This window comes from Stegodyphus dumicola, chromosome 3 (assembly GCF_044657685.1).
Source record: "Stegodyphus dumicola isolate Sdum_Otavi_A_Nest chromosome 3, ASM4465768v1".
Classification (NCBI taxonomy): domain Eukaryota; kingdom Metazoa; phylum Arthropoda; class Arachnida; order Araneae; family Eresidae; genus Stegodyphus; species Stegodyphus dumicola.
In genome coordinates, this window is record NC_140770.1 from 237,108,428 (window position 1) to 237,133,041 (window position 24,614).

The 24,614-nt window shown below is 32.3% G+C and overlaps 1 protein-coding gene across 2 annotated transcripts in view; it reads right to left on the reverse strand.

Moving 5' to 3' along the window:
* Window positions 1-4,179: 4,179 nt before the first annotated feature.
* The window catches only part of LOC118198366 (WD repeat domain-containing protein 83-like), a 40,863-nt gene continuing 20,428 nt past the window's right edge, over window positions 4,180-24,614 (reverse strand). For both annotated transcript variants that reach the window (XM_085813938.1, XM_085813937.1), the window contains exons 4-8: window positions 15,959-16,071; window positions 13,082-13,214; window positions 11,918-12,026; window positions 7,291-7,405; window positions 4,180-4,497 (exon numbers count right to left, since the gene is read on the reverse strand). In XM_085813938.1, coding sequence (XP_085670064.1) covers window positions 4,348-4,497; window positions 7,291-7,405; window positions 11,918-12,026; window positions 13,082-13,214; window positions 15,959-16,071 — 620 coding nt within the window. In that variant the 3' untranslated portion in view covers window positions 4,180-4,347. The remainder of the gene's footprint in view (window positions 4,498-7,290; window positions 7,406-11,917; window positions 12,027-13,081; window positions 13,215-15,958; window positions 16,072-24,614) is intronic.

Here is a 24,614-nt window from a genome sequence, read left to right on the forward strand (position 1 = left end):
ACTGCATGCAAAACAAAAGCAGAAGTTTCGACGAAGAATTAAAACACATACATGAAATTCGAAACAACTAAGTATGAAAGATGTGATAAAAGTTTTGCCCTCATGCTAAGGACAGAAGAACGTGAATGCAATGTTTAAAATGTGAAAACATTCTGTGAAAAGAACACATGAATGTATTTCTTTCAAAGTGTGAGGGAAAAAAATAAACATTGTGTATTAGAGATGCAATGAAACTTAGAGGCATGATGTTTATTTTTTTATTATTTTCATTTATCTTTATTTTAACTCTAAGATTATTTTGGAAATTAATTTTTTGAAACCCAATTATTATTCACGTATTTATAATACACGAGAACAAGAAAAACAGCTTTAAAACTAAATAAAACTATTTTTATTGTATTTTAAATATTGGGGTATGTGCCCACTCTAGTAACCTTTCTTGGTGCGACTTCCGCCGGGTTAAGAAATATTACCTAATATTTATCTGTAATATTTCAGACATATTTTAATATCATATCTTTATTAAATATTTCAATCTATATAAATATCAGAATTCAGTTTACAGCAAACATATCTTCCTTAAAAAAGTTAATTAGTAATATAATATTTTTTTAATTATCAGAAAAAACTGGTTAGAAAAACTAATTTCATATTATGCATCTTTTTTAACAATTCACCAAGGATTGAGTTATTTAAAAAATTACATTTGTGAGAATAAACAGTATCTTAAGCATCTCACAAAAAATAATTCTATATTTTACACATAATATTACGTTTTCTTCCAAATAACTTCTATATCAATAATAAAAAAACTCAGTGTTTTAGCACCATAAAAAAATACTAAGGTGATTTAAGAGATGAATATCTTTGGAATACCTTTGGCCTATAAAGAAAGAACATCCAAAACTCTTTTGAAGACCTAGCAATCAATGAACTATCTGTTGTATATGTGGTTATCTAATAAACATAAAAATGGGTAATCTGATTTCTTAAAGCCTCTAAAGCTGTGCAAGGTCTTGGATCATATATGGCCCCTTAAATTATATATGGTAATAACTTCTGGAGTTGTTCCATACATGCCCTTTGTAGTGACTAATAGTATACAGATAAAAGATAGCACTGAATGTAGTCAACCTACTCTGCTGGAATTCTAATAGTTTTACAACAAACACTAACCACAAACAGCAAAAACAGTCTTGAAGGTTCACTTCAGAACATTTAAAAGTTTATTCTGGCAATAATATTACAATATTAAAAAATTCATAAGAAAAAGCTCAATATTAACATTTATTTTTTATTAAACATTTCTTTGAGCCTAAGCTATTTCATCATGAAATAGCTTATTTAAGCTATTTCATCTTAAGTGTCATCTATCTCTTTAATTTTAGAGAGTCACAATTTCTTGTTTAGATACGGTTACATAACATTTTGTTTAGGTACAAACTCATATAATTGCTGCTTTGAGAATTCTTACTAAATAGTCAACTGAAATTTTTCCTTCTCAACAACCTCTTTATCACATTCTTTCTTCACAATCAGTATAAATATTTTCAAATTTAAAACCATTCCAAAGATTCCACCATCAATTTATAGACTGTTGACTGGGACACTGTCATTGCAAAAAAGACTTTAGTTATATCATCTTCGTTTAATATTTCTCCACATATTCCATCAGTTCCTGCACATATTCCTGCAGTTTTCTTTCAAATCCTCTTGACACCTTTCTTTAAATCGAAATGGTTTTTTACGATTTGAGATTTGCCAAAAGATGAATAAACGGCTATCCCATTTACCTACACGAAATAATTATCCTGCACAAATAATACTGTTTGAATAGCAACCTCATGAAATTAAAATGTGACTGTATCCTGATATAGCTATGTTTTCTGATGATAGTCTTTAGATGTATAATTTTTGGAGTATGAGTAAAATGGGAACATTGTCTTTTACTAAAACTTTAATTTTGATAAGATAACAGCATTGATAATAGACTGAACAAAATAAAGGCTGAATTAAATCAGAAAGTTAAGAAAGGGTGCAATTTGTAGCTGAACTCAGGTAATTACCTAATTCTTTTCCCCTTCTCTACTATGCCAACGTGGGAAAACCAGTATGCTTATCATTCCACTTCAAACATAGGTTTTTCAGGTTTCACTTACCACGTATAGGATTGATAAGATAGAAAAATGCTGAATATCTCCCCCCACACACACACACACACAAAACCACTCAAGAGCTGAAAATAAAAATATGGTTCATTATCTGGTAGGTGAACCAACATGCAGGGTCATTCAATACTATCATAGATAATGATCCTTTTCAGAAAAAGAAATATCACAGCTAATCAGGACAAAAATGAAATCACAGCACATTTGCTTTTGAGTACCATATTCTCTGCTTCTACACTGTGCAAGAAAATAAAAATCTCTTTAAAAAAAATTTTCATGAGAGGTCCAGATAATAGATCCTTCCCATTATACAACATCCAGGTTTTGGATGTATTGTATTGACTATCTACAGTCATTTTTCAGCATTTTAAAATGATATCGCTTACAAGCATAATTTTTTTTACACAAATAGGAATTTTTAATTTCTATTTACATATGTGAAATATTCACATATATGAAAAATTTATATAAAGCATCCAGATTTATGTAAAATTGAAATAAGAAATTAAATGATTATTAATGGAGTACAAAAATGCTCTATTGCCATTGACCTAATTCATATAGCTTTTAATATAGCTTCCTAGATTCATATAGCTTTTACTGATATATGTGATATATAAGCAACCTGATTCACATAGCTTTTAATGATATGAAGTTCCAAGGAACACTTTCTGCATTAGATAAGAAAGTTGACAAGAGGTTCTTTTTGAATTAACAATTTACAAAATTTGCAATACTATCATCTGAGTGTGGCTTTTGTTTCCTTTCTTTTTCATCATTATTAAATGGAATAAAGACTTCTTCATTAACAGTGGCAGGTAAGTGTGTGAGTTAATGTACATTAATAATGTACTTAAGCATTAGTGAATAATTTTTGTATGAAACTGTAATATTAATGTTAAATATGGGAAGAACCCATAAAATACCCACACAGTCAGTTTATTCTGCTGAAAATCAAACATGCAGTGAACCTATATGATTCAAAGATGCTATTTCCTTAATTATTGCTCAAATCCATAATTTATTTGCAGCAGACATTTTACAAATACTTTTAACAATAAGGGGGAAGGGAGACAGACAGAAGGAAAATGAAAGAAAGTACTTCATCATTCACAGATACTATTGTATATTATAATATTTTATACACTCATGAAGAGAATGGGAAAACTTAATTATCAAATGAAAGAAATTTTCAAAAAAAAATCTGAAAGCTTTCAGATTTTACATTACGCTCAAAGAGGCGTTTCTTTAACGTTTTGTGTGTTACCTTCAATTATTAAATATCATGTTCTTTGCACTTAAACCATAAAATCCAATTCAACAGCAATATTGCAAAATAATTTTAAAATGAGAAAAGCTTTAGAATTTCCAATACACAGTCTCGGAGATAAGAATATCCCCCCCAATACAGTGTTGTTATCGCTTGCTTTGAAATCAAAGAGTTTGTTAATCAAAAATTCATTAAAGTGCAACAAAATATGAAATCGATAATAAAACAAATTTCAATTTCCAAATCTGGGCTTCCAGATCACCATATATGGTAGACGATTATGTTATTCAAAATTTGATAGCTCTAGGTACCACTGTTTTATCCTAGTGTGAGAAACATACATACATTTATGGAGATTCTTCATTATTTAATTTATTTAAATATAACAAAGGGCAAAAATATTTGGTGGCAACAATTTGAAAAGTGAACCGACATTTATAGGGAGCCTACGCAAAATGCCAAAACGAAATTAATAGTCCTTGAGAGCAAATTGCCCCTTTGGACTAAAAAAAAGCTGAAAACCTCAATGAGATTACCACAAAGAATTCCAGATAATTTTGTCCCAGAAGTGCAAATGTGGTTACATTATAGAACTCTGCAACGATATTCAATACTGCCATTTATTTATATTCTCAAATATACAAGTCACTTTAGTCACTATGACAGATTTTGCACTATGACAGATTCCAGATAATTTTGTCCCAGAAGTGCAAATGTGGTTACATTATAGAACTCTGCAACGATATTCAATACTGCCATTTATTTATATTCTCAAATATACAAGTCACTTTAGTCACTATGACAGATTTTGCAATAACTATTTTTTTGAAATATATATATATATATATATATATATCAGTGCTAATGATAAGCATTTAGTTTACATAAAATAACAAAATAATTGCTTGATTAGTCAGAGGTTTCTTCTGTAGATACAGAATTTGTCCAAAGATACACAGTTGTTTCAGCAGCTGTGAGCATAACAGGTTTTAATGGATGAAATGAAACAGAATGTACTACTTTGTGTCCAATGTGCTCCAGCTTGGATTTTATTGTACCCTTAAAGAAGGAAAGAAAAGGAATGAGTTAGATGGACTTAAAAGATAAAAGTAAAATGTATAAACAATTAAATACATAAATCGGCCATATATCTAACTACACTTCTTTCTTTTGGGGAAAAAAAAAGATTCATTCATAACCTAATAGTATAACTAAACATTTTAATGCATGAATTGAAAACTACTTGTTTTATATAAAAACGTTTAATAAATTCTAAATCTCTATTTTGAAGTTTTCCATTTGCATACACTTACACACTAACAGCAAAAATTAACAGGACTAAAGTATTAAAATACTCTATCTTTTTATAGGTCAACACAAAACTAGGTAAAGGGAAATTAAACAAAAATTTATCTACTTAAAACAGAGAAAGGGGCTTTAAATTATGCAAATTTTACACAACTTATTAAAAAATCAGTTTCTTTTGTCAGTTAAAAACATAAATAATAATACTGCTATTTATTTATATTTGGTACTTCCTTTCATTATATTTGATTTTGCTAATACTTTTTTTTTTTTTTTTTTTTTTTTTTTTTATGTCAACAGATGCCAGGACATTTTGTGAGAATTTCATTATTTGGGAAAAAGGAAATATGTGAAATAAATAATTTATAAAAATTATCTACATTCAGAAACTTGTAAATGTTTAAGGAGTTTCTGTAAAACTACAAAATACCAATATATACTGTAAAAATTTTTAAATGCTTAATGTTACATGTTATTAAATTTCATAAAAATAGAGCCAAAATTCACTACAGTTATTTATTTTAACTAATAATATATAAAACAAATTTTGCTATGTAGAACAATATTTTCATTGCTTTAATTATTTTGCAATATAAAACCAGAACACAAAATATTAAATTACAGCTAGAAAACTACTTGTTTTAGATTGGCTTTTAACAAAAATGTAAAAATATACAAAATTCATAATTTATCCTTTAGCATAAAAGTTCAGAATGGCACTCAAACTACATCAAATTGTGGGGTAGGATAAGATAGAAGTATTATACTGTTATGAATTTTGTACATATACACATAATCTCAGTGAAATTATGCATAAAATTGTTGTATTTTTTCCATAAAATGTAACATGAAAATCTAAAGAAACGATGCTCTGCAGGAAAAATAAGAATACAAGGGCAAGTCTCGCTGAGTAAATGGTTATCTCATTAATTTCGCAAAATATTGCCAAGCTGGTAACAGTTTTGGCAACTAATTTTTGTCGCAAAAACTGAATGACCATTTGACGACATTTTTGTCCTGTCCATGTATAACTGTAATGAATATAGTAATTAAATAACTGTAATTGATGCTCTGTGTAACTGTATTCGACCCCCATATGCCTTTCAGTAATTTCAAGGAGCAGAAAGTACTAGAAATATCTCAGCGGTCGGGTGAAAACTATATAAGGCCGGAGAGACAATCTGCCCTCAGCTGTAGTTGTTAGCTCAGAGCAACTTTGGAGAGCTTTTAGATAAGCTCTGCATTCTGCTGTGTTTAACATTCTTAGTACAGTCAAAAGTCGTTAATTCAGACACCCATAATCCGGACCTAAAAGCTACAAACTTTCTGCGCATGCGTCGCGTTGACGCATGCGCATAGGCATTTATGTGTGGGCGTAAGACCTTTACGGCTGCGAATGTGCGTGTGCGCATGGGCATAAAATGTTTACGCATGCGCGTTTAATGTATAACGGATGGTATAAGCTAAGCTAAAATTATCTAATTCAGTTAATGTTGCAGATTGCGTTGTTCCTTAATCTTCGAATTGGATCCGGCTTATTATTTTTTGCACACTGTTAGAGCAATTTTATAAAATTAAGCTTGAACTTTCGATTATATCAAATAGAATTTCTGATATATATTTGCTAATATGTAAAGGATCTAAAGCAAAAGTATGTTTCGAAATCCGAAATCTGTTTATCAATTTCACACTGCTCGGCGGGGGAAACGCCACGGTGCACAATGAATTGGAAGTTGATCTGTCAGCACTATCCTTATCTTCAGGGCAAATGTTTCTATTTTATTTGGCTTATAATTCCTTACTAAATGTAGTATTTCATCTCGATGTACTCCGTCTTTGATATGATTTAAAACAAGTTCCTCGTCATTATAATTCGCTTCCGATAGTAAAGAAAAAGACACAGATGTTATTGAAAATGAAAAAATTTCGATTGACAAATTAGTCGGTATACTCGACACAGCAATTATAGGACTTGAACAGCGGAACTTTGTAACTAAACAAGAAATTATGTCTGTTTAATAGAATTAAAGAGAAAGTATGATCACATGAAACGAAGCAACTTACATTGAAAGAAATGTTTAATAAAGTAAACAAATAAATATTAAGCTTTTTCTTTTTGTAAATTTTGATACCTTTTAGATCATAATTGTTCTTTATTTCATAAATTACGGTTTCATATTTTTAATTTTGTAATTTCTGCATGCCATCTTACCATATTTAAACTGATGATCTATAATCCGGAATCGCCGAACGAGTCCGGACTTTTGACTGTAGCTTGAAGAGTAACTGCTAATTGTATTCTGTGATACTTAGAACACATTTACAAGTATTTCTGTGGAAAGTTCCAAAACTCTGAAGTATTTCTTTTGATAAAATAGATTTTATCAACCTATCATTGGACCTGTGTGCATTCAATCTATTACGAACTCATGCACATGCTACAATACACTATTACACATGCTACAATACACTATTATAGCTAAACTGACATCAAATAAAGCTTCAGTAAAAATAATTTTTTGATGATAAAAAGTTAATTTGTCTTACTTCAATTAAATCCCAGAAATATACACAGCCTTCTTCTGATCCAGAAATAATAAGAGAATCTGTGTTATTGAGACAACTTTCAATTCGGTAATTTTCATTTTTGTGTCCATGATATCTAAAAATAAAAGTATCTTTACAATTTTGGAATAAATCAAAATAAATCCAACAAAAAAATATAGCAAATTTTCATTACTTTTGTCTGTTTATTTATCAACACAAACTACCAATATCCACACAAAGAAGAGGGTTGGTTATTCAATTATGGCAAAGCACACGAAGGCTATCTGCCTAAAGGGAGGAGTGCCATCGTGGAGGACTTTCTAAGGGAAACTGGCTCGTATACACATTACACATGGGGAAAACCACGAAAACGCCCATGCAGCCAGCCCATTCGCGGGATTCGAACCTCGGACCGAACTACCAGTGTTCAGCGTCTTTACCGCTCGACGCTGGTGGGCCCAGACAAAGAAAAAAAACTTATGTATACATAAAATAGAGACAAAAATTCAAAAATAAAATTAATTTCATTAATTAATATGCCATATGCTATACAAATTAGAACTTATACAATTAAGAAAGTAGTTTTTATAAGAAAATTTTTTACACTTCATGGTTGGCAAACGAGAACAAAAAAAGTTTAGGTTAGAAAATGAATAATACAATTAATGAAAAAGGTGGAATGATCATGCAAAATTACGAATCTTCATCATGGAGCAGAGACTCAGAGTTTCTTATGATTAATATTTTAGAACATTTTAAGACAAATAGTTGAATATAAAAATTAAAACCATTCTAGGAATAAATCTGCTGAAAATCAAATAGAATCAATGTCAATGTGTAATTACAGGCATGTGTGTGTGCTTGGATAATAGACACTGTCAAATGACTCCATAGGCCCTCTAGGATATGAAAAGTATACTTTCAGAAGAGTGGTATATAATTAAATAAGACTCAATCAACAGTTTTAGTAAATTCTATGAAATCAAGATGTAAGGTTTTTTCATTTCTATCAGATCTGACCACATATATTAAGGAAAGATTTGCTACAAAATAGATCATTTTGCCATTATTTATGAATTTCCATAAAGTGACTTCAATATAATTAAATTAAAATTCAATATCTATAAATTAATTTTATGGTCACTATTGTAATGCATATCAACTAATGCTTTTGTAGAAGCTAATTTAAATTATTTTTCATTAACCCTCTGACTGCTCAATTTTCGTGGACCGAAATCGCTTTAAAAAAATCCCCCCCTTTTCTAGAAAAGATTTTTTATATAGATTTTTACCATGAGAAACTAAGACGTCAGAAAAACCATTTTCAGATGTTAACACAAAAGATAATAATAATAATAAATTTAATTGAATTACGGTTAATTTCTATTTATTACATAATAACTTGAGAAAATATAATGCACTAATGGAAAAATACCTTAGAAATGTAGTTTAGTGTGATAGAGTTTGAAACAGGATTCAAGGCTTCACTACCTGAGGAGCAGTCCGAAACATCTATATCAGTATAACTAAAATTACTTTCAGAATATGATAAATCATCAGGAATATATACTCTGTCAATCACTGAGCAAGCAGCCATTTCTGATTAGAAAAAGGCAGCAAACATAGTGAAATTAGAGTGGTAAATGCCAAGAACCTTCATATGCCGCAATTTAGAGAACGTCTAACGACATCTGTTGGTCAAAAGTAAAATTACATGTCTAATGCTGTATATAATTTATTTCACGGGTTAAAGGGTGAAAAGGCATGATGCACTTTCAAATAAAGGAAGAAAAACACATGCCCGCGAAAATCTTGGAATAAGCAGATTTTTGATACATTTGAGTTGCCCGTGGAAATCACGGGATGAGCAACCAGAGGGTTAAGTGACAGTTTTTTTTTTTTTTTTTTTTTTTTTTTTTTTTGGGTCAGTGCTCTTTAATATTTGTAAGTAGTGCATATACATACACAGGATAATTCTAAAATATCTAGCAAAAATGCAGTTGCAGGTATAGGGAACTGAACCAAGCAGATTCTGCAGCGGAATATGTGTGCAGAAATGGCATATGTACGAGGGCTATTTTTTTTTCAAGGTCCGATTGGTCACTAAAAGAAAGCTTCGTGGAAAATCTGCCAGGTCTGTGCGCAGATGTCTTGCACAGTGTCTCTAGTTGGGCCAGAGATCATGTCAATTCGTAGGGGTCCATCGTTCGTACGCAGTTGTCATTTCTGAGTACATAGGGAACACATAAACATGCTTCGAAAAATAGAGTCTCCCGCCAAATGTGTATTGCGTTCAGTCATTTGATTTCTGCATGCTGACGGATGCGATGCAGCTGAAATTCATAGACAATTAAGTAAACTGTTCGGAGAAACATTCATGAGTGACAGCAAAGTGTGGAAATGGTGCAGGAATTTGGAAGCTGGATGCACAGTTGTTCATGATGCAGGCAGCCAGGGAAGGAAACCAGTGTCAACCAATGATCTTGTTCAGCACATAGATCAGGGGATTCGTGGAAATCATTGGTTCACAATTTCTGGGTTGAGTGATTTGGTTTCGGAAATTTCACAGTCAGCTCTCTATAGCATTGTGAATGAAAGACTCGAGTACCGCAAACTCTGAACGAGATGGGTTCCCAAGATGCTGCCTGACCATCACAAAAACTCAGTGAATGGATGCTGCATTAACCTTCCTCCAGCACTACCATCAGAACAGAGATGAGTTTTTGGACAAAAATGTCACAGGAGATGAGACACGGGTGCATTATGCAACTGAAGAAACAAAAAAGCAATCGAAACAGTAGATGCATTCAATTCACACTCCCCAAGTCATAAGCCAATGAAGTTCAAGTGCATGTTCTCCACCAAAAAGTGCATGGCTTCAGTGTTTTGGGACTGAAAATGTGTTTTCTTGGTGGAGTTCATGCCCCATGGCACAACCATCATAGCAGCTTCATACTACATGACTCTTCGAATGGCAATTCAGAACAAGAGAAGAGGAATGTTATCATCAGGTATTGTCCTCATTCATGACAATGTGCGGCCGTGTACACTGCAGGTGAAACAAGGATCCTCTTGCAGCATTTTGGATGGGAAATTTTTTATTACCCACCATACAGTCTCAACTTGGCTCCCTCGGATTTTCATCTCTTTGCCCACATGAAACACTGGCTAGGAGAACAGCATTTTGCCACAGAAAACGAGCTGCAGACCAGCACACAGAATTGGCTAAAAACACAGGCAGCTGCTTTCTATGACGAAGGTATTGGAAAATCGGTACTCCGCTATGACAAATGTATGAATCGAAACGGCAATTACGTTGAAACGTAGCTTAATGTTGTATCACATTGTTCCACATAAAATTTTCTTGATTCTCACTGTGATTTTCATTTAGCGACCAATCGGACCTTGAAAAAAAAATAACCTACGTATTTGCTGACATATAAAAAAATATATATGAACAACAGGTAAATGATAAACACTTTTTTTTTTTAATTTAATGTTTCAGTTTTTTTAAAATAGGTGTGTGAACACGTGACCACCAACAGTAAGTGGTGAAGCATTGATTGACCTGCGTTAAAAAAAAATTGCAGGCATTTCACACACATTTCCAGCAGCTGAAAGCCTGGCCACTACATCTTCATCAGACTCAATGAGACTTTTATACAGAGTGTCCTTCACATACCCAAAAAGAAATGCATACATATCAAATCTGGTGATTGTGATGGCTAATGATCAGGTCCATTCCATCTGAACAGGTGTTATTCTTAAGTAGCATTAAGGTTATCTCAGAGTACAAAGTCAGAAATCTGTACGTCCAGTATGAGCTAATATCCTGAGTGCCAAACTACAAGCAATTTTTAAAGCCATTTTTTTGGAAAAAGGAAAAAATGAGATTCTGAAAATAGCAGCTTAATTTAGCATATGCTTAATGCTTCAGGCATACACAGTACACATGTTTTTCATGGTAAAGCATGTGAAGGGTTTCTTAATTTCACTTTGGCACTAAATAAAATATCTCCATGTTGATGAAACACAATCATTTAATTAGTATAAATGTCTATGATCAATAATTTGCACCTATATCTGTCTTTTTGCTTGGTATGCATCTCGCATTGAAACATAGTTTGAATGATACGTAACAAAGAAAATGTAGCAGATGTTGCCGAAGGTACATGACAATTTATTTCTGCATGATTAATTCTTGCAATACATATTCTTCATACTTCAGCTTTATAGATGTGATATGCGCCACTCCAACTGGGTTCAGCTTATATTTACTTAGACAACTTGATGATAGACAGCAAAGGCTAAGTGACATGACTAAGCAGTAGCAAGGTGAAGTAGAAAAAAGGAAATGCACATTCAAGAAGTGTGGTATATATAGTCAAAGTTTCTTTAAGAAGCTTTGCACATTGTAGAATTATATAAGCAAGCATGTAACACATTAATTTGGAATGACGCAGTTCAAAAAAATTACTACAAACAATATTATAAACAATTTCTACCTTTCGGATACTTTAAAATAGCCATTTGCATATTTAAAATGAAAATAAAAAGCATCAATTAAGTAGTAAGTTCCATATTTAAAAGTATTAATATAAAAAGATTCTAAGGTTAAAAATATTACTCTGAAAGGATTTCACCACTATCTTTATCGACAAGTCGCAAAGCATTGTCCAAACAGCTAGCTAACGCACACTGCCCATCTTTAGTAAACCTAATGCAGTTGACAGAACCTGAAATTAGATTAACTTGATTATTGTTTTCATTTAATGACCAAAGTAAATTAATAATTTTATCTCTTAAATAAAACAAAACTAATATCACCTAATATCACAGATGAAATATCTAAAAATACAGTAAATGAACTATTAAATTAATACTGATAAAATAAATTAATGAATACTGATAAAATGAGTATATTATCGAAATACGCATTTCATTACTTAACTGAATCTTAACTTTTAGAAATATAATTCAATACCTTAAATTTTAATCAAGTACAGTCATGTTAAAAGTCCTAACAATCAACAGTTAAGAAAAAAAATAAATTAGGTACTATCTTCTATTTGTACTACAGTCAATGAAAATAGTGCTTTATACATTTATACAGTGCATAACATTTGATATAATTATGAATAAAAAATGTTAAAGCATTTTAAAAATTTACTAAATAAATAGCATTATAAGATATAAGTCATTTTAAGAGATTATTTTTTATTTAAAACATGTAATTCATGCTTATATTTCAAACTGTAGGAATTACAAAACTGTGAGTCAGCAACAATTTATGCTGTTTAAATCTACATACATTTTTAACAAAACTTTGTTTACTGCTCTTCCAGAAACAAAGAAAAGAAAAAAAGGGAAAGCATAAGGAAATCATAGTTTTCAAGTATCATGAATGTTTCTCTTTTGGATTTTGCTGTTTATGCAATGATTACGTATTTTAATGCATCACAACAGCCCAGCTGTTAAATTAAAAACCATTTTTTTTAAATATTTCTAAAGTAGAAAAGGTACTAATTTCAATATTGTAATGAAAAAAAAAATGTTAAGTAACAGTACTAATTTTGATAATGATCATTTTCAGATGTACATAATGTGATCTTTTGTTGCTCTTAAATGTAAATCTCACAAAAATAAAAAGAAAAGAAGCATTAAAATATTTTGAAGAAATTGGCAAAACAATAAAACATTTAAAAACAATTTACTAAAGCCATATTTTAAAAAATACATTTAAATTATGAAAACACTGCTAAAAATTAAATCAATTTCCCAAAAAACTTACAGCCTAAATTATCCTGATATAACTGTCCCATTCGTAAATCATACCGCCGAATGCAACAGTCTAAAGAAGCAGCAAGTATTTCATGATCAGACACTGAAAGTGAGGTCACAGCATCTTTCGCATCTCTCATAATCTAAGTAAATCAATATTTAATTAGTCTTATTTTTTCCCATAACATGTATAGGGTGTTTTAAAAAAGCACAACTAAATATCTGTGGAATGACTGGTTAAAGACTCACAATTCTAGTTTAAAAAATGAAATGAAAATGTGAAGAAACACTTAAAGCATTATTTCAGGAGCAATTTAAGAACTGAACTATTTTACATAAAAACTCTGATGTGTACACCACATGACTTCCTTGTACGAAATATTAAATTATACGCATTTTTTCTTGCATTTCATTTAAACTTATATAATTGAATTAAATCTACTTCGCCGACAGCACATAAACCACAATAGAATAAATGCATTCTTTAAAATTCACTCTAGTATTTGTTTACCATAGCGACACTCTGGAGCTAGATTCACTTAACAGTATTATATTTTGTTCATATTATAACTCATAATACACAAAATTTATATCATTTAAAGAATAGAATTATCTAATCATTGCCACATGTTCTATTCAAATACTATACTAAAGCTAGAACGATGTATAAAAGAAATCAAGCAAACAAAACAAACAAGAAACAGTTTTTCACAGACGATTGAGTATTTCTCATTCAATTAATTCAATTCTCACTTCACAAGAAGGCAAAAATACATAAAAACTTAAAATATCTATATTAAAAATTACAAAGTAAATCTTAAACACTTATTTCCTCGAAAAAATTCCAGAAAGGATTAAGCATGATTTAATTGGCAATAATAAATGAAGGCGTTATCTTTGTTGTTGCAAAGCTAGGTTTCTCTAGATTGGCAACAAATCCACTAGTCTGCTGTTTCAAATGTAAACAATCAATGGCCGCCATAAAAAAAAGGCTTAGCGGCACTTAAACAATTTTAAAATTGTTGATAATTCTAAAAATATTGCATACAGATTTACTAAAGGCATAAAAACCTTAACTGGAAGATTAAAAACAACATAATTCAATCATTTTTAAAGCAAAAAATGTACAATTTACAAACATATAAGAGAAACTGAGATCACTGAGCCGGGTAACAGAGTGGATATATATATATATATAAATATATTTATATACGTTTGGCGCGGCCGATTGCAACCAAAATACGAGATGCTCATCTTCATGTTATAGCAATCCTATATACAAAGTTTCAACGTTCTGAGGCTACTCATTTTTGAGTTATGCGAGATACGTATGTACATATGTTCGTACAGACGCCACGAAAAATTCTCTTCAGAATTAATTTTAAAGCAGTTTTATATATATATATATTTAGAAACGAGTCTTTTATTCTGTTCTTACGTACAGATATCATGCAAAAACATCGTTAAATTGCATTCGATAGCAGTCAAAATGGATATGTTCGTTGAAATATGATGCCTGAAACATTTCGCGATTACAATACTTCCTTTTTACTTCGTACAAGGAAATAAAAATAATAAATTTAGCATTTCAACAAATGGGAAACTGAAACCTATACATTTCTATTCCTGCCTTATCTTTTTATTAATTATCTTTTGCAAATGTGTATCCAAAAACTAATATTTGTCCTCAGTATCTTCTGTATTAAAAAAAAATGCATTAAAGACTGTGATTCAACCATTAAAGCAGCAGATTGTTTAGCTTAAATAAATAATAATGCTTAGTTTCTCTCATTCACAGTGTGAGACAAGAGAGCAATTTCCAGCAGAAATTTCATTTGCATATAATTTTTTAATGAAAACTTTACTTTGGATGATTATAAAGATATATTATTTAAACATTTCCTAACACATCATCTTAATAAAAGTGAGTAAAATGACGTAGTTGCAATTTTAATTATATTTATTTATTTATTAGATGGCAGAACTAAAATTAGTTGTTGTTTAATCGTTTCTTTTACCCCCACCATTTTCCTGCATGTTCAAAATAAAAAAAAAAAAAAAGAGTATTTTAGTAGTGCCATTTAAGAAATAACAAACTAACAAAAAGGCAGTAGATTGCACACTATATCATAACCATAATTTATTGTGTTATATTATTACCACATTGGAATTGGCACAAAACATTGCTTTCTTTTAAAAGATACAATAAAAAGTTGCAAAAAGCATCTTTAAAATAAAATGTATTGAGAGGAATTTCAGATAAGGGTTACAATTTGGAAACATTATAATTTATTTTTTTTTTTAAAATAGAATGCCCTATTATTTAAACTTTATTAATATAATTACTAATTTAAAACTAAAAAAACTTTTTTTCCAGTTTTAATCAAATCTTGCATTAAATACAATTTATTTTTTTCAAATTTACACACTCTAGGTGACATTAGATTCAAAGATTCCAGAGTTAGCAAAGAATTAATCTAATATTCTAAGCCTGCTTTCTCTCTTAAATGAATTACTGCAATACAATATAATGATAACAATATTTCAATGACTATAGTAATCATGGTCTTATAAAAACAGAAAAACCATACTTTATTTTCAACAAGAATTCCACTACTTACCCAATTCAATTGCATTCTCAAACCTGTATATTTAGCTTTTGTTATTTAAACAATAGTAACAAACTATATGATTATTAGTAAAACTATCTGCAAACTAATACAAGTCAATCAAAAGAATATTGGCAATTTAATCTTTAAAAGAGTAATTCATTTATTGGCTTTCTACTATGTTATAAATACCTATGAATTACTTTTATAAGATTACAAATTTAAAAAAAAAAAAAAAAAAAAAAAAAGATGTTCTTTTTAAATCCGTTAAAATTTACCTGTATAGGTTCCCGTGATTTACTTCTGCAGTCCCAAGCACAAATTGTATTGTCTCCAGCAGCTGAGAGAATAACAGTAGATTCTTCATTAAAAGATACAGAATTAATGCAGCCTGTGGAAATAAAAACTTAATTGAGTAAAAATGGAAACACATGAAAAAGGTAGTTTATTTTTTATATATATAATAAAAGAAAAAGATTGATTTTATTGAAGAAGTATTAGAAAGAAGGGAAAATCCCATTCTATTATACCTAAACTACCAAATAAAATCAAGTGTTTGCATATATATATATATATATATATATATATATATAAAACAATAAAAACAAGTTGCACACATTCTGTAGTCATAGAAAGAGGATTATTCTAAGCTTGTTAAAAAGCATCTACGCATATATTTTTAAAGCCCCCTTTTTTTATTATTATATATTTTTGGAAACTTTTAATGCATATATGAATCACATATAAACCTGCTTTTTTCTACTCAAGACATTACACTAAAAGATGATACAGTAATAAGTCTACACCTTTGCATATTATGCTCATCGATACCAGACAGACTTTTTCAACAGTAAAATTTTATAGTTATTGGTAAGAAACAATTTTTTTAGTCATCTCACTTCTGATTCAAATCTGCCAAAATATCCCATCTATGAATTTTATAAAAGAATGATTACCAGCAAATTTTTAATAATTCAAATTCAACTAATTTACTTATAACAATAAATAAAAAAATTGCAAAAAACTATTACTAAATATATAGCTATTAATAAAACTATTTAAAATAAATAAAGATTACATTTTTAATTAAGATGAAAAAGTCAACTGTAGGAAATAAAACCTAACTAGTTCAATGTTTTTTTAGCCAGTGCTTACATTCTTTATGTGTAAATTCCTTGCTTCACAAGGAAAGTCATGATCCATTGTCTTGGAAGATATGCTATTCTTCCTAGTACACTAGTTTTACTCAGTCTTTGAATAGCTAAGGTAAATACTGAAAAAACATCTTTCATGGAGGAAGCTCTTGTATCCTTTGAAGTTAATTCCCTGTCCTTTAGCATGTTACATCATTTTTAAGAAATCTTTTTCACATTTTTTTGCAACCACCAAAAGAAAGGTTTAAAACTCTCTAAAACCCTTATCACACACGAATTTATATATTTGTTGCCGGAACAAAACGTTTGGTGGAACAGTTCTGAGAAACGCTCTTTGGCGAAATACGGTTACCATCTGCACTTGGTAAACAGGCTGAAAGTCAAAGAAGAATCAGTTATCGCTCAGATTGGCGAAAGTGGCATTTCCATTTAAGTGATGTTTGCTTCTTCGTGTTGTTTTGTATCGCTCACACTCTTTTCGCTTTAAACTTTATTGTTAGTAACGGAAGATAATAGAAAGGTGATTGCTATCAAGTTAATTACTTAGATCTCCACTCTGGCACTTCAAGTAACAGATAAACACACTTCTGGTTATAGCAGTCAATTACATCAGTAATAGCCAAATTCTGTATACACTAAGAATAGTTTAAAACATGTGCTGGATAAGTCTATTTATCAGACATTACTTACGTGTATTTTCTGTTGTCTGCATTCCAATGAAAATTTGATGGCTCACTGGAAAATTTATGACCTGATGAAAGCATTTCTTCACTAACTTTATGGCTCATAATTACTGTTCCGTCCATTCTTCAAACAAATAAACAGACAAAAAAAAATTTTTTTTAAAGAAGACCTTCTACGACATAAATCTATATGGCTGATATTCACATCCTCACAGCCAGCAGATACTATTCAGAAAAATGAAGATCAAATAAAGCATATGAATACAGAGCAATCAAACATGTGCGAGTTGTTTACTGTCCCATAGAACACTCAGTAATATACCTAAAACACATTAATTATACAAACTCTAGAAATTAGGTGGTGCACATCATGAGTTTGTTTTATGTGATTACAGTAAAGCCTCGAGGGATATCTGCCTAACAGAAGGGATCCCTTTGTAGAAGATTTTTTTAAAACTGGCTCGTATACCAGTTACAAATGGGTAAAACCAAGAAAATGCCCATATAGCTAGCCTGTTCGCGGCATTCTAACCTGAGACAGAACTACCAGTGTTCAAAGACGCTTCGGCCACTAGTAGGCCCATGCACTTAATTGGAAAGTACAATTCATTATGTAAACAGACATGAAGGTGATAATCAGTTATGCACTGTTTTAAGTAATCAAATGTTATAAATGCACAGCTGATACATTTCTTATTATTTATTAGTCATGTTTATATTACATATATCATACATATGATATAATTATGAATTAGCCCAATAACAAAATGTGTACACTCTTTAGTATACTCAAATGCTCATCAATTATTTTTCAACTGATTACATATCCATAATAATTTGCAAAGAACTGATGACTACAGTTGCTGCCAATTACATGATTGTTGTATAAATTAATAGTAACTTCAAATAAACTTTTCAGTAATGTTCATTTTTGTATTCATACATATAAGTCATACATACACACTAATAGGTCATATATTTACATACAGATAGAAAGATGCGATGGTTTAGAAGTCGTTGATATATATTTATTAGTATTAATGTAAAGAATAAGATTTATATTAATGAATGCATATACAAATGTTTTTCATCATGCATAATAATAAATCCATATTTCCAATGCTTCAATATGTAGCATTTACAATAAAAGTATAGTTTCTAATGTATTTATAACTCAAAAAGTATTCCATTAATAACATGAAAATAACAGACAAATTTAATGAGTATTCTCATTATTACATAAGCTATGCTTTTCCTTTTTTATGCATCTTTTATGCTGTTTAAAATGTGTCACTAATTATGCAATTAACAATTTAAAAGATAAGTAATTAGGAAAAATGCCGCGCATATACAAACGGATTTTAAAAAATTATTCAACTTAAATTTAAGAAATAAAATTATATTATATAACAGTGATAATACCTGATCAGCACAAAATACGACAAATTTGGCGAACTTTTGCGACGAACAATTTGTAAACAAATACGACGGCAAGAATGTCCTAAAATATTGTCAACTCTGAAATTTCCACAATTATATATTTAATGAATATATAAATATTTTTAAAATGACTCAGGCATCAGGCAGTTATATTACAACAAAACAGCAATAATTAAATCGGCCTCTATTTCCATCATCCGTGACTTCACAGTCAGAGCAATCGCCATATTGAAAGTTACCCGTGATCCTTCAGAAGCAAAACATTCATCTGATTGGTTGAACGTTCGAGGAACACGTTTCCAGCCGGAACATTTTCAGAAAAGTTTTAAAATGTTGCTAGTAGCTGGGACATGTTCCTCCTCCTAGCTAGATGAAACATTTCTCGGAAGCCTCCCGCTTAAAGCAGTGCTACTAGACTCTCGTTTCTCGGAATTGTCCCGCGTCCCTAGGAGTGATAGCCTCTTAACTTCTATAGGAAAATAGTGAAAAACTCATTAGAGGAGCTGAATTTAAAATTCATCTTCTTTAATGCCATTCAAAATGGCAGCATGAATGAAAAAAATTCATTGTGGGTTTAACATATAAAAACTCTACTAGTATTTGTTGTTTAGGATATTTTCGAATCGAATTTGCTTGAAAAGCCTCTTACTGTCACAGTGTCGAAAAGCAGATGAAACAGTTTAAAGGCAGGGGTTGCTTGTGCGAGAAAAATGCATTAATGTCCTAACACTTGTCCAGGCCAACAACTAAGCAGAAGTCAATAACGGAATGGTGGAAAACACTTGCAACATTTAGCCTTGAAGCCTCAGTAAATCCATTCATCATCAAAGAAACAAGTAAGCAAAATTATGGCATGTTTTGCACAAGCTTCTGCAGTTTAAATGTTATAAATCTGACGAAGCTCAAGCACTAAAAATTGTCGAAAAGTTAAATGGATGAAATCATGCGTAGATGATTTCATGGACAAACTCACGTTCTGTGATGAAGCCACGTTTCATTTATGCGGCAAATAGAACAGGTATAATTTCATATTTGATTCATGGAAAATCCACTAGTTACAGAGGAAACATATTGTTGCGAGCGTACGGTTCGTGTGAATCGAATGCACAAGTACGATGAAAAATTAACAAAATTTATTATTATTACAACAAATATGCTTAAATTTTCTCAGATATTCACGCACTATTACAATATCTCACAATAGTTATCTTTTAACTACTCAAACGCTCAAGAGAACTTAATTCAAAACAGCTAAAGAAAGCTAATCCACGAATTCGCTACAGTCAACAAGAGCAGTTTTCTAAACAAACTCTTAAAACAACAACAAAACTAACTGAATTGAGAGGTTTTCCTCCTTTTTATAAGATTTTAAATCGCACGCGAGAAATTTCTGGAATTTTCTCGAAAGCAAAAAGAGATATTTATTTATTAAATGTTAAATGCACATGCTCTTGTATTTTTAACTTTCCGGCTTAGCTTTCTTTAATATTCATCACTCACTGCACTGCACGGGGAATAAAACAATTTAATTTATAATTCAACTAACATTAGCTATTTAAATACCAAATCCGTAACACTGCCCCCTTCCCAAAGACTGCACATCCCGGGCTATACAATCCCTGGACAGGAAGCCAAACTTGCAACTACGGCATAAATGCAATAACTAAAACAAATCAAAATACAAATCAAATACAAAATACAAATCAAGTACTAAATACAAATCAAATACTAAATACAAGTCAAATCAAATACACATTTTGAAACAAAAACGACCATGGTCTCGCACTATTTACAATTATTTACACTACGTACTATGGCCATAGTAACGAGCTAATCTGCTGTAATGAACGACTTCAAGTTTAGAGTTCGAAGACTTATGGATCCGAACCACGACATCATTCAGCCTGTTTAGGACTGCGTACGGACCATCCCAATGTGACTGTAATTTCGAACAGAGTCCCTTCCGTTGAGTCGGATTCCACAACCACCCCTTGTCTCCTTCGTGGAATTGATGTTCAGTAGCTCTTGTGTCGTATCGGGTCTTCATCTTCTCCGTTGCCAACTTGACTCGTTCTCGTGCAAAGTTGTGCATCACTTCAAACTGGGCCTGGAGATCTTGAATACATTCCTCAGGCGATGGAGGAGCATCCGGAGGGCGACCAAACAAGAGATCACAAGGCAGATGTCGGTCACGACCGAAGAGCATCTGGTGATGGGGAATAGCCAGTAGTCTTGTGGACAGTACTGCGGTAAGCCAGTAAAAACAGTGATAATTTCTTGTCCCAGTCCTGCTGGTTTCTGAAATCACTAATGAGAGGTTATTAAGGATGGTTCGATTGAACCTTTCTACCATGCCGTCCAACTGGGGATGTAATGGAATCGTTTGTGTTTTGACAATGCTGTTTGCATAGTTTTTTTATTACTGCCGAAGTAAAATTCCTTCCTTGAGCTGAATGTATCTGAAGAGGCACTCCAAACCTGGAAATCTAGTGCTGTATCATCACCTCAACTACTGTGACAGATCAGGAATAAAATACGCTTGAGGCCACTTGGTGAAGTAATCAATGACAACGAGTATGTATTTGTTGCCATCAGCAGTTCGTGGCAGAAGTCCCAAGATGTCAAAAGCGATACGTTCGAAAGGCGCACCTACGTTGTAACATTGCAGCTTGCCTCGGCTGCGTTTTCTCGGTTCTTTTCGACTTGCACAGCAATCGCAAGATCAGCGCCACTTTTGCACTTCATCCTCTGCATTATTCCAGTAAAAGCACTCTCTGTAAGATCTTCATTATTCCAAAGTGACCTCCTGTAGGGCTGTTATGTAGTTCTTTAAGGAGATCAGAAATCTGGGATCTTGGAAGTATCAGTTGCCATCGGAATGTCTTCCCATCATCCAATTTGAATTTCCAGTATAAGACTCTGTTTCAAATGTGAAAAGAATCCCAGAGTGCCTAATACTGTTTTGTTGTAGGACTACAGATAGAAATGTTTTGCCAGGTAGGTTTTCTGCTTGATGACTCCATTAAATCAATTATGGGTGTAATGTCGCGGTCTTCCAGCTGGTCTTTTCCGACTTCATCATCACTCGACGAGTCTCAATCAGCTGATGTTGATGTTGTAATTTGTCTTGCGACCGGAGTCAGCAGCTCGTATTTCGCTTCCACCCTGGAACAATATCGGCAGCTTTCTGGGCAAGATCTTCTAGACAGGGTATCGGGGTTCCCGTGTGATGATCCCTTACAATAACGGATAGAGACGTCATATTCTTGAAGTCTCTTGTCCACCTGGCTTTTTGACCCTCAGGATTCTTGAAATTTAAAAGCTAGGCCAATGAGGTATAGATAATGATGGAAATGCTCTACGACTTTAACTATGGCAAGCAACTCTTTCCTAATGACACAGTAATTACTTTCCGGTTTAGACAGGCACTTGCTCCAGTAAGCTACTAGACGTTCTTGGGACAAAACAGCACCAACACTTTCATTGCTCGAGTCCATGTCGAGAATAAATGGTCTGTCGAGCTGAGGATACGTCACGATTGGAGCAGATGTTAAAGCATCCTTTAAGTTGTTAAATGGATCCTCGCATTCTTTTGTCCACAAGAACTTTTGCTTGCTCTCTGTCAGCTTGTGAAGGGGTCTTACGATGGAAGAAAAGTCCTTCCCGAATCTCCTATAGTAGGTGCAAAGCCCTAGGAAGCTTCTCAGCTGATGGACATTTTCGGGACGTTTCCAGGATTTAACCGCTGACACCTTTTCAAGATCCGTGCACACACCTTCTGCAGAGATGACATGTCCCAGGTAAGTCACTTCCTTTCAGAACAATTTGCATTTAGTGGGACTCAGCTTCAGATTGGCATCTTCCAGTTTCTGAAGCACCTTTTTAAGATTTTCTAGATGTTCTTCAAACGTCTTTCCGACGATCATGATATCATCCAGGTATATCAGACAGGCCCCGGAGGAAAGACCTTTCAAAACGGTCTCCATTAGGCGTTCGAATGTAGCCAGCGCATTGCAGAGTCCAAACGGCATCACCTTGAACTGCTTAAGTCCTTGTCCAGTAGTAAATGCAGTCTTTTCTCGGTCATCAGGATGTATTTCTACCTGTCAATACCCACTCTTTAAATCAAGTGTTGAGAACCACTTGCTTCCAGAAAAAGTGTCTAGAATGTCATCAATTCTAGGAAGAGGGTAACTGTCTTTCTTCGTAACATCATTGAACCGGCGATAGTCGACACAAAATTTTGTTGAGCCATCTTTCTTTCTGATGAGGATGATGGGAGATGCCCATGGACTTGCTGAAGGCTCGATGGCATCGCCTTCTTCCATATCCTTTAAAAGTGTTCATACCTCTTCCTGTTTAGCAAACGGCAGACATCTTGGATGTTGCTTGATCAGGGGATGATCGCCGGTATCGATTCTGTGTTGTGTGAAACTGGTTCGAATGGACGTCAGAAGGCGAGCGAGAGAAAACAGCTTGAAGATCTTTAATCACGCGATCGGCAGCATTCCTCTCTTCATCGTTTAACTGCGCATTCTGCAATAACTCCAATGTAATGCTCTCTGAGGACAAGGATTCCGAGATGTTACTCTTTCTTTCAATGCTGTTTACTGGAGTACATGCTACAACCACTTCCCTTACACATTTTTTTGAAAAAAATTGCAAAAACTCATCACATTTTTTTATTTTATTATTAAATACTAGGAAACGAAACAAAACAAAATATATAGGTTTTAAGTTGAATTTTTAATTTTTTACAGGTGTAAAAGCATTTAGTTTTTATATTAGTTTACTATCCCGAGTTATCTCAGGCAAATAAAAAAATTAAATATTAGTCGTATGAGAGTTTTTGAAACAAGGGACAACACAAAGTGATATCTAACATTCTATACACTGGTATCTGGTCTCTTTTCTTACTGGCTTACGTCTGGAATCTCTTTTGCAGGAGCACAGAGGACACCGTCTCATTGCATTTGATTTTTTTTCAGTAGCAGGAATAACATCTGGATAATGCCTTGAGGTTATAATCACTATCTTAAAAATCATAGCTTTCGCTATCTTGCATCATCGCCATTATTTTACATTTTTCAACGCAACTATCATTCTTCATACATTACTAATCCACAAGCCGACGTATACTAGACAATAGGGAAAACACGTGACCAGTCCCGCCTAAAGAACCGCGAAACCATCAAAACTTGGCGAATTGCCAATAAAAGCTGAATATTTCCTTTCATTTCCTCCGAGTGAAACCATGATAAAACAAATCATACTGACAAATTCTGCTTTGCCCGAGTTTTCTCGGGATAATAATTAACTGCAATATATACGAACCCAGGATAACTCGGAATAAACAGGCAAGCGGTTAATAACTCTCGCCTTCACAGTTAAATTGGCAACTCTCAGCGGGATAACTGTTCTCGATAGGTCGATGAGTGCTGAGGCTACTAGTACTCCTTTCGGGCTATTACAATTATTAGGATATTCAATGATGCCATAGCGGAAATTTATATTTTCGGCTATGGATCATAGCTCAAGCTGACATCACAATACCCGCAAGAACAAGTAGAAACTCTGTTCTTGCGGGTATTGTGATGTCAGCTTGAGCTATGATTTTGTGGATAGATTTAACTCCTTCATTATTAATTCCAAATCAG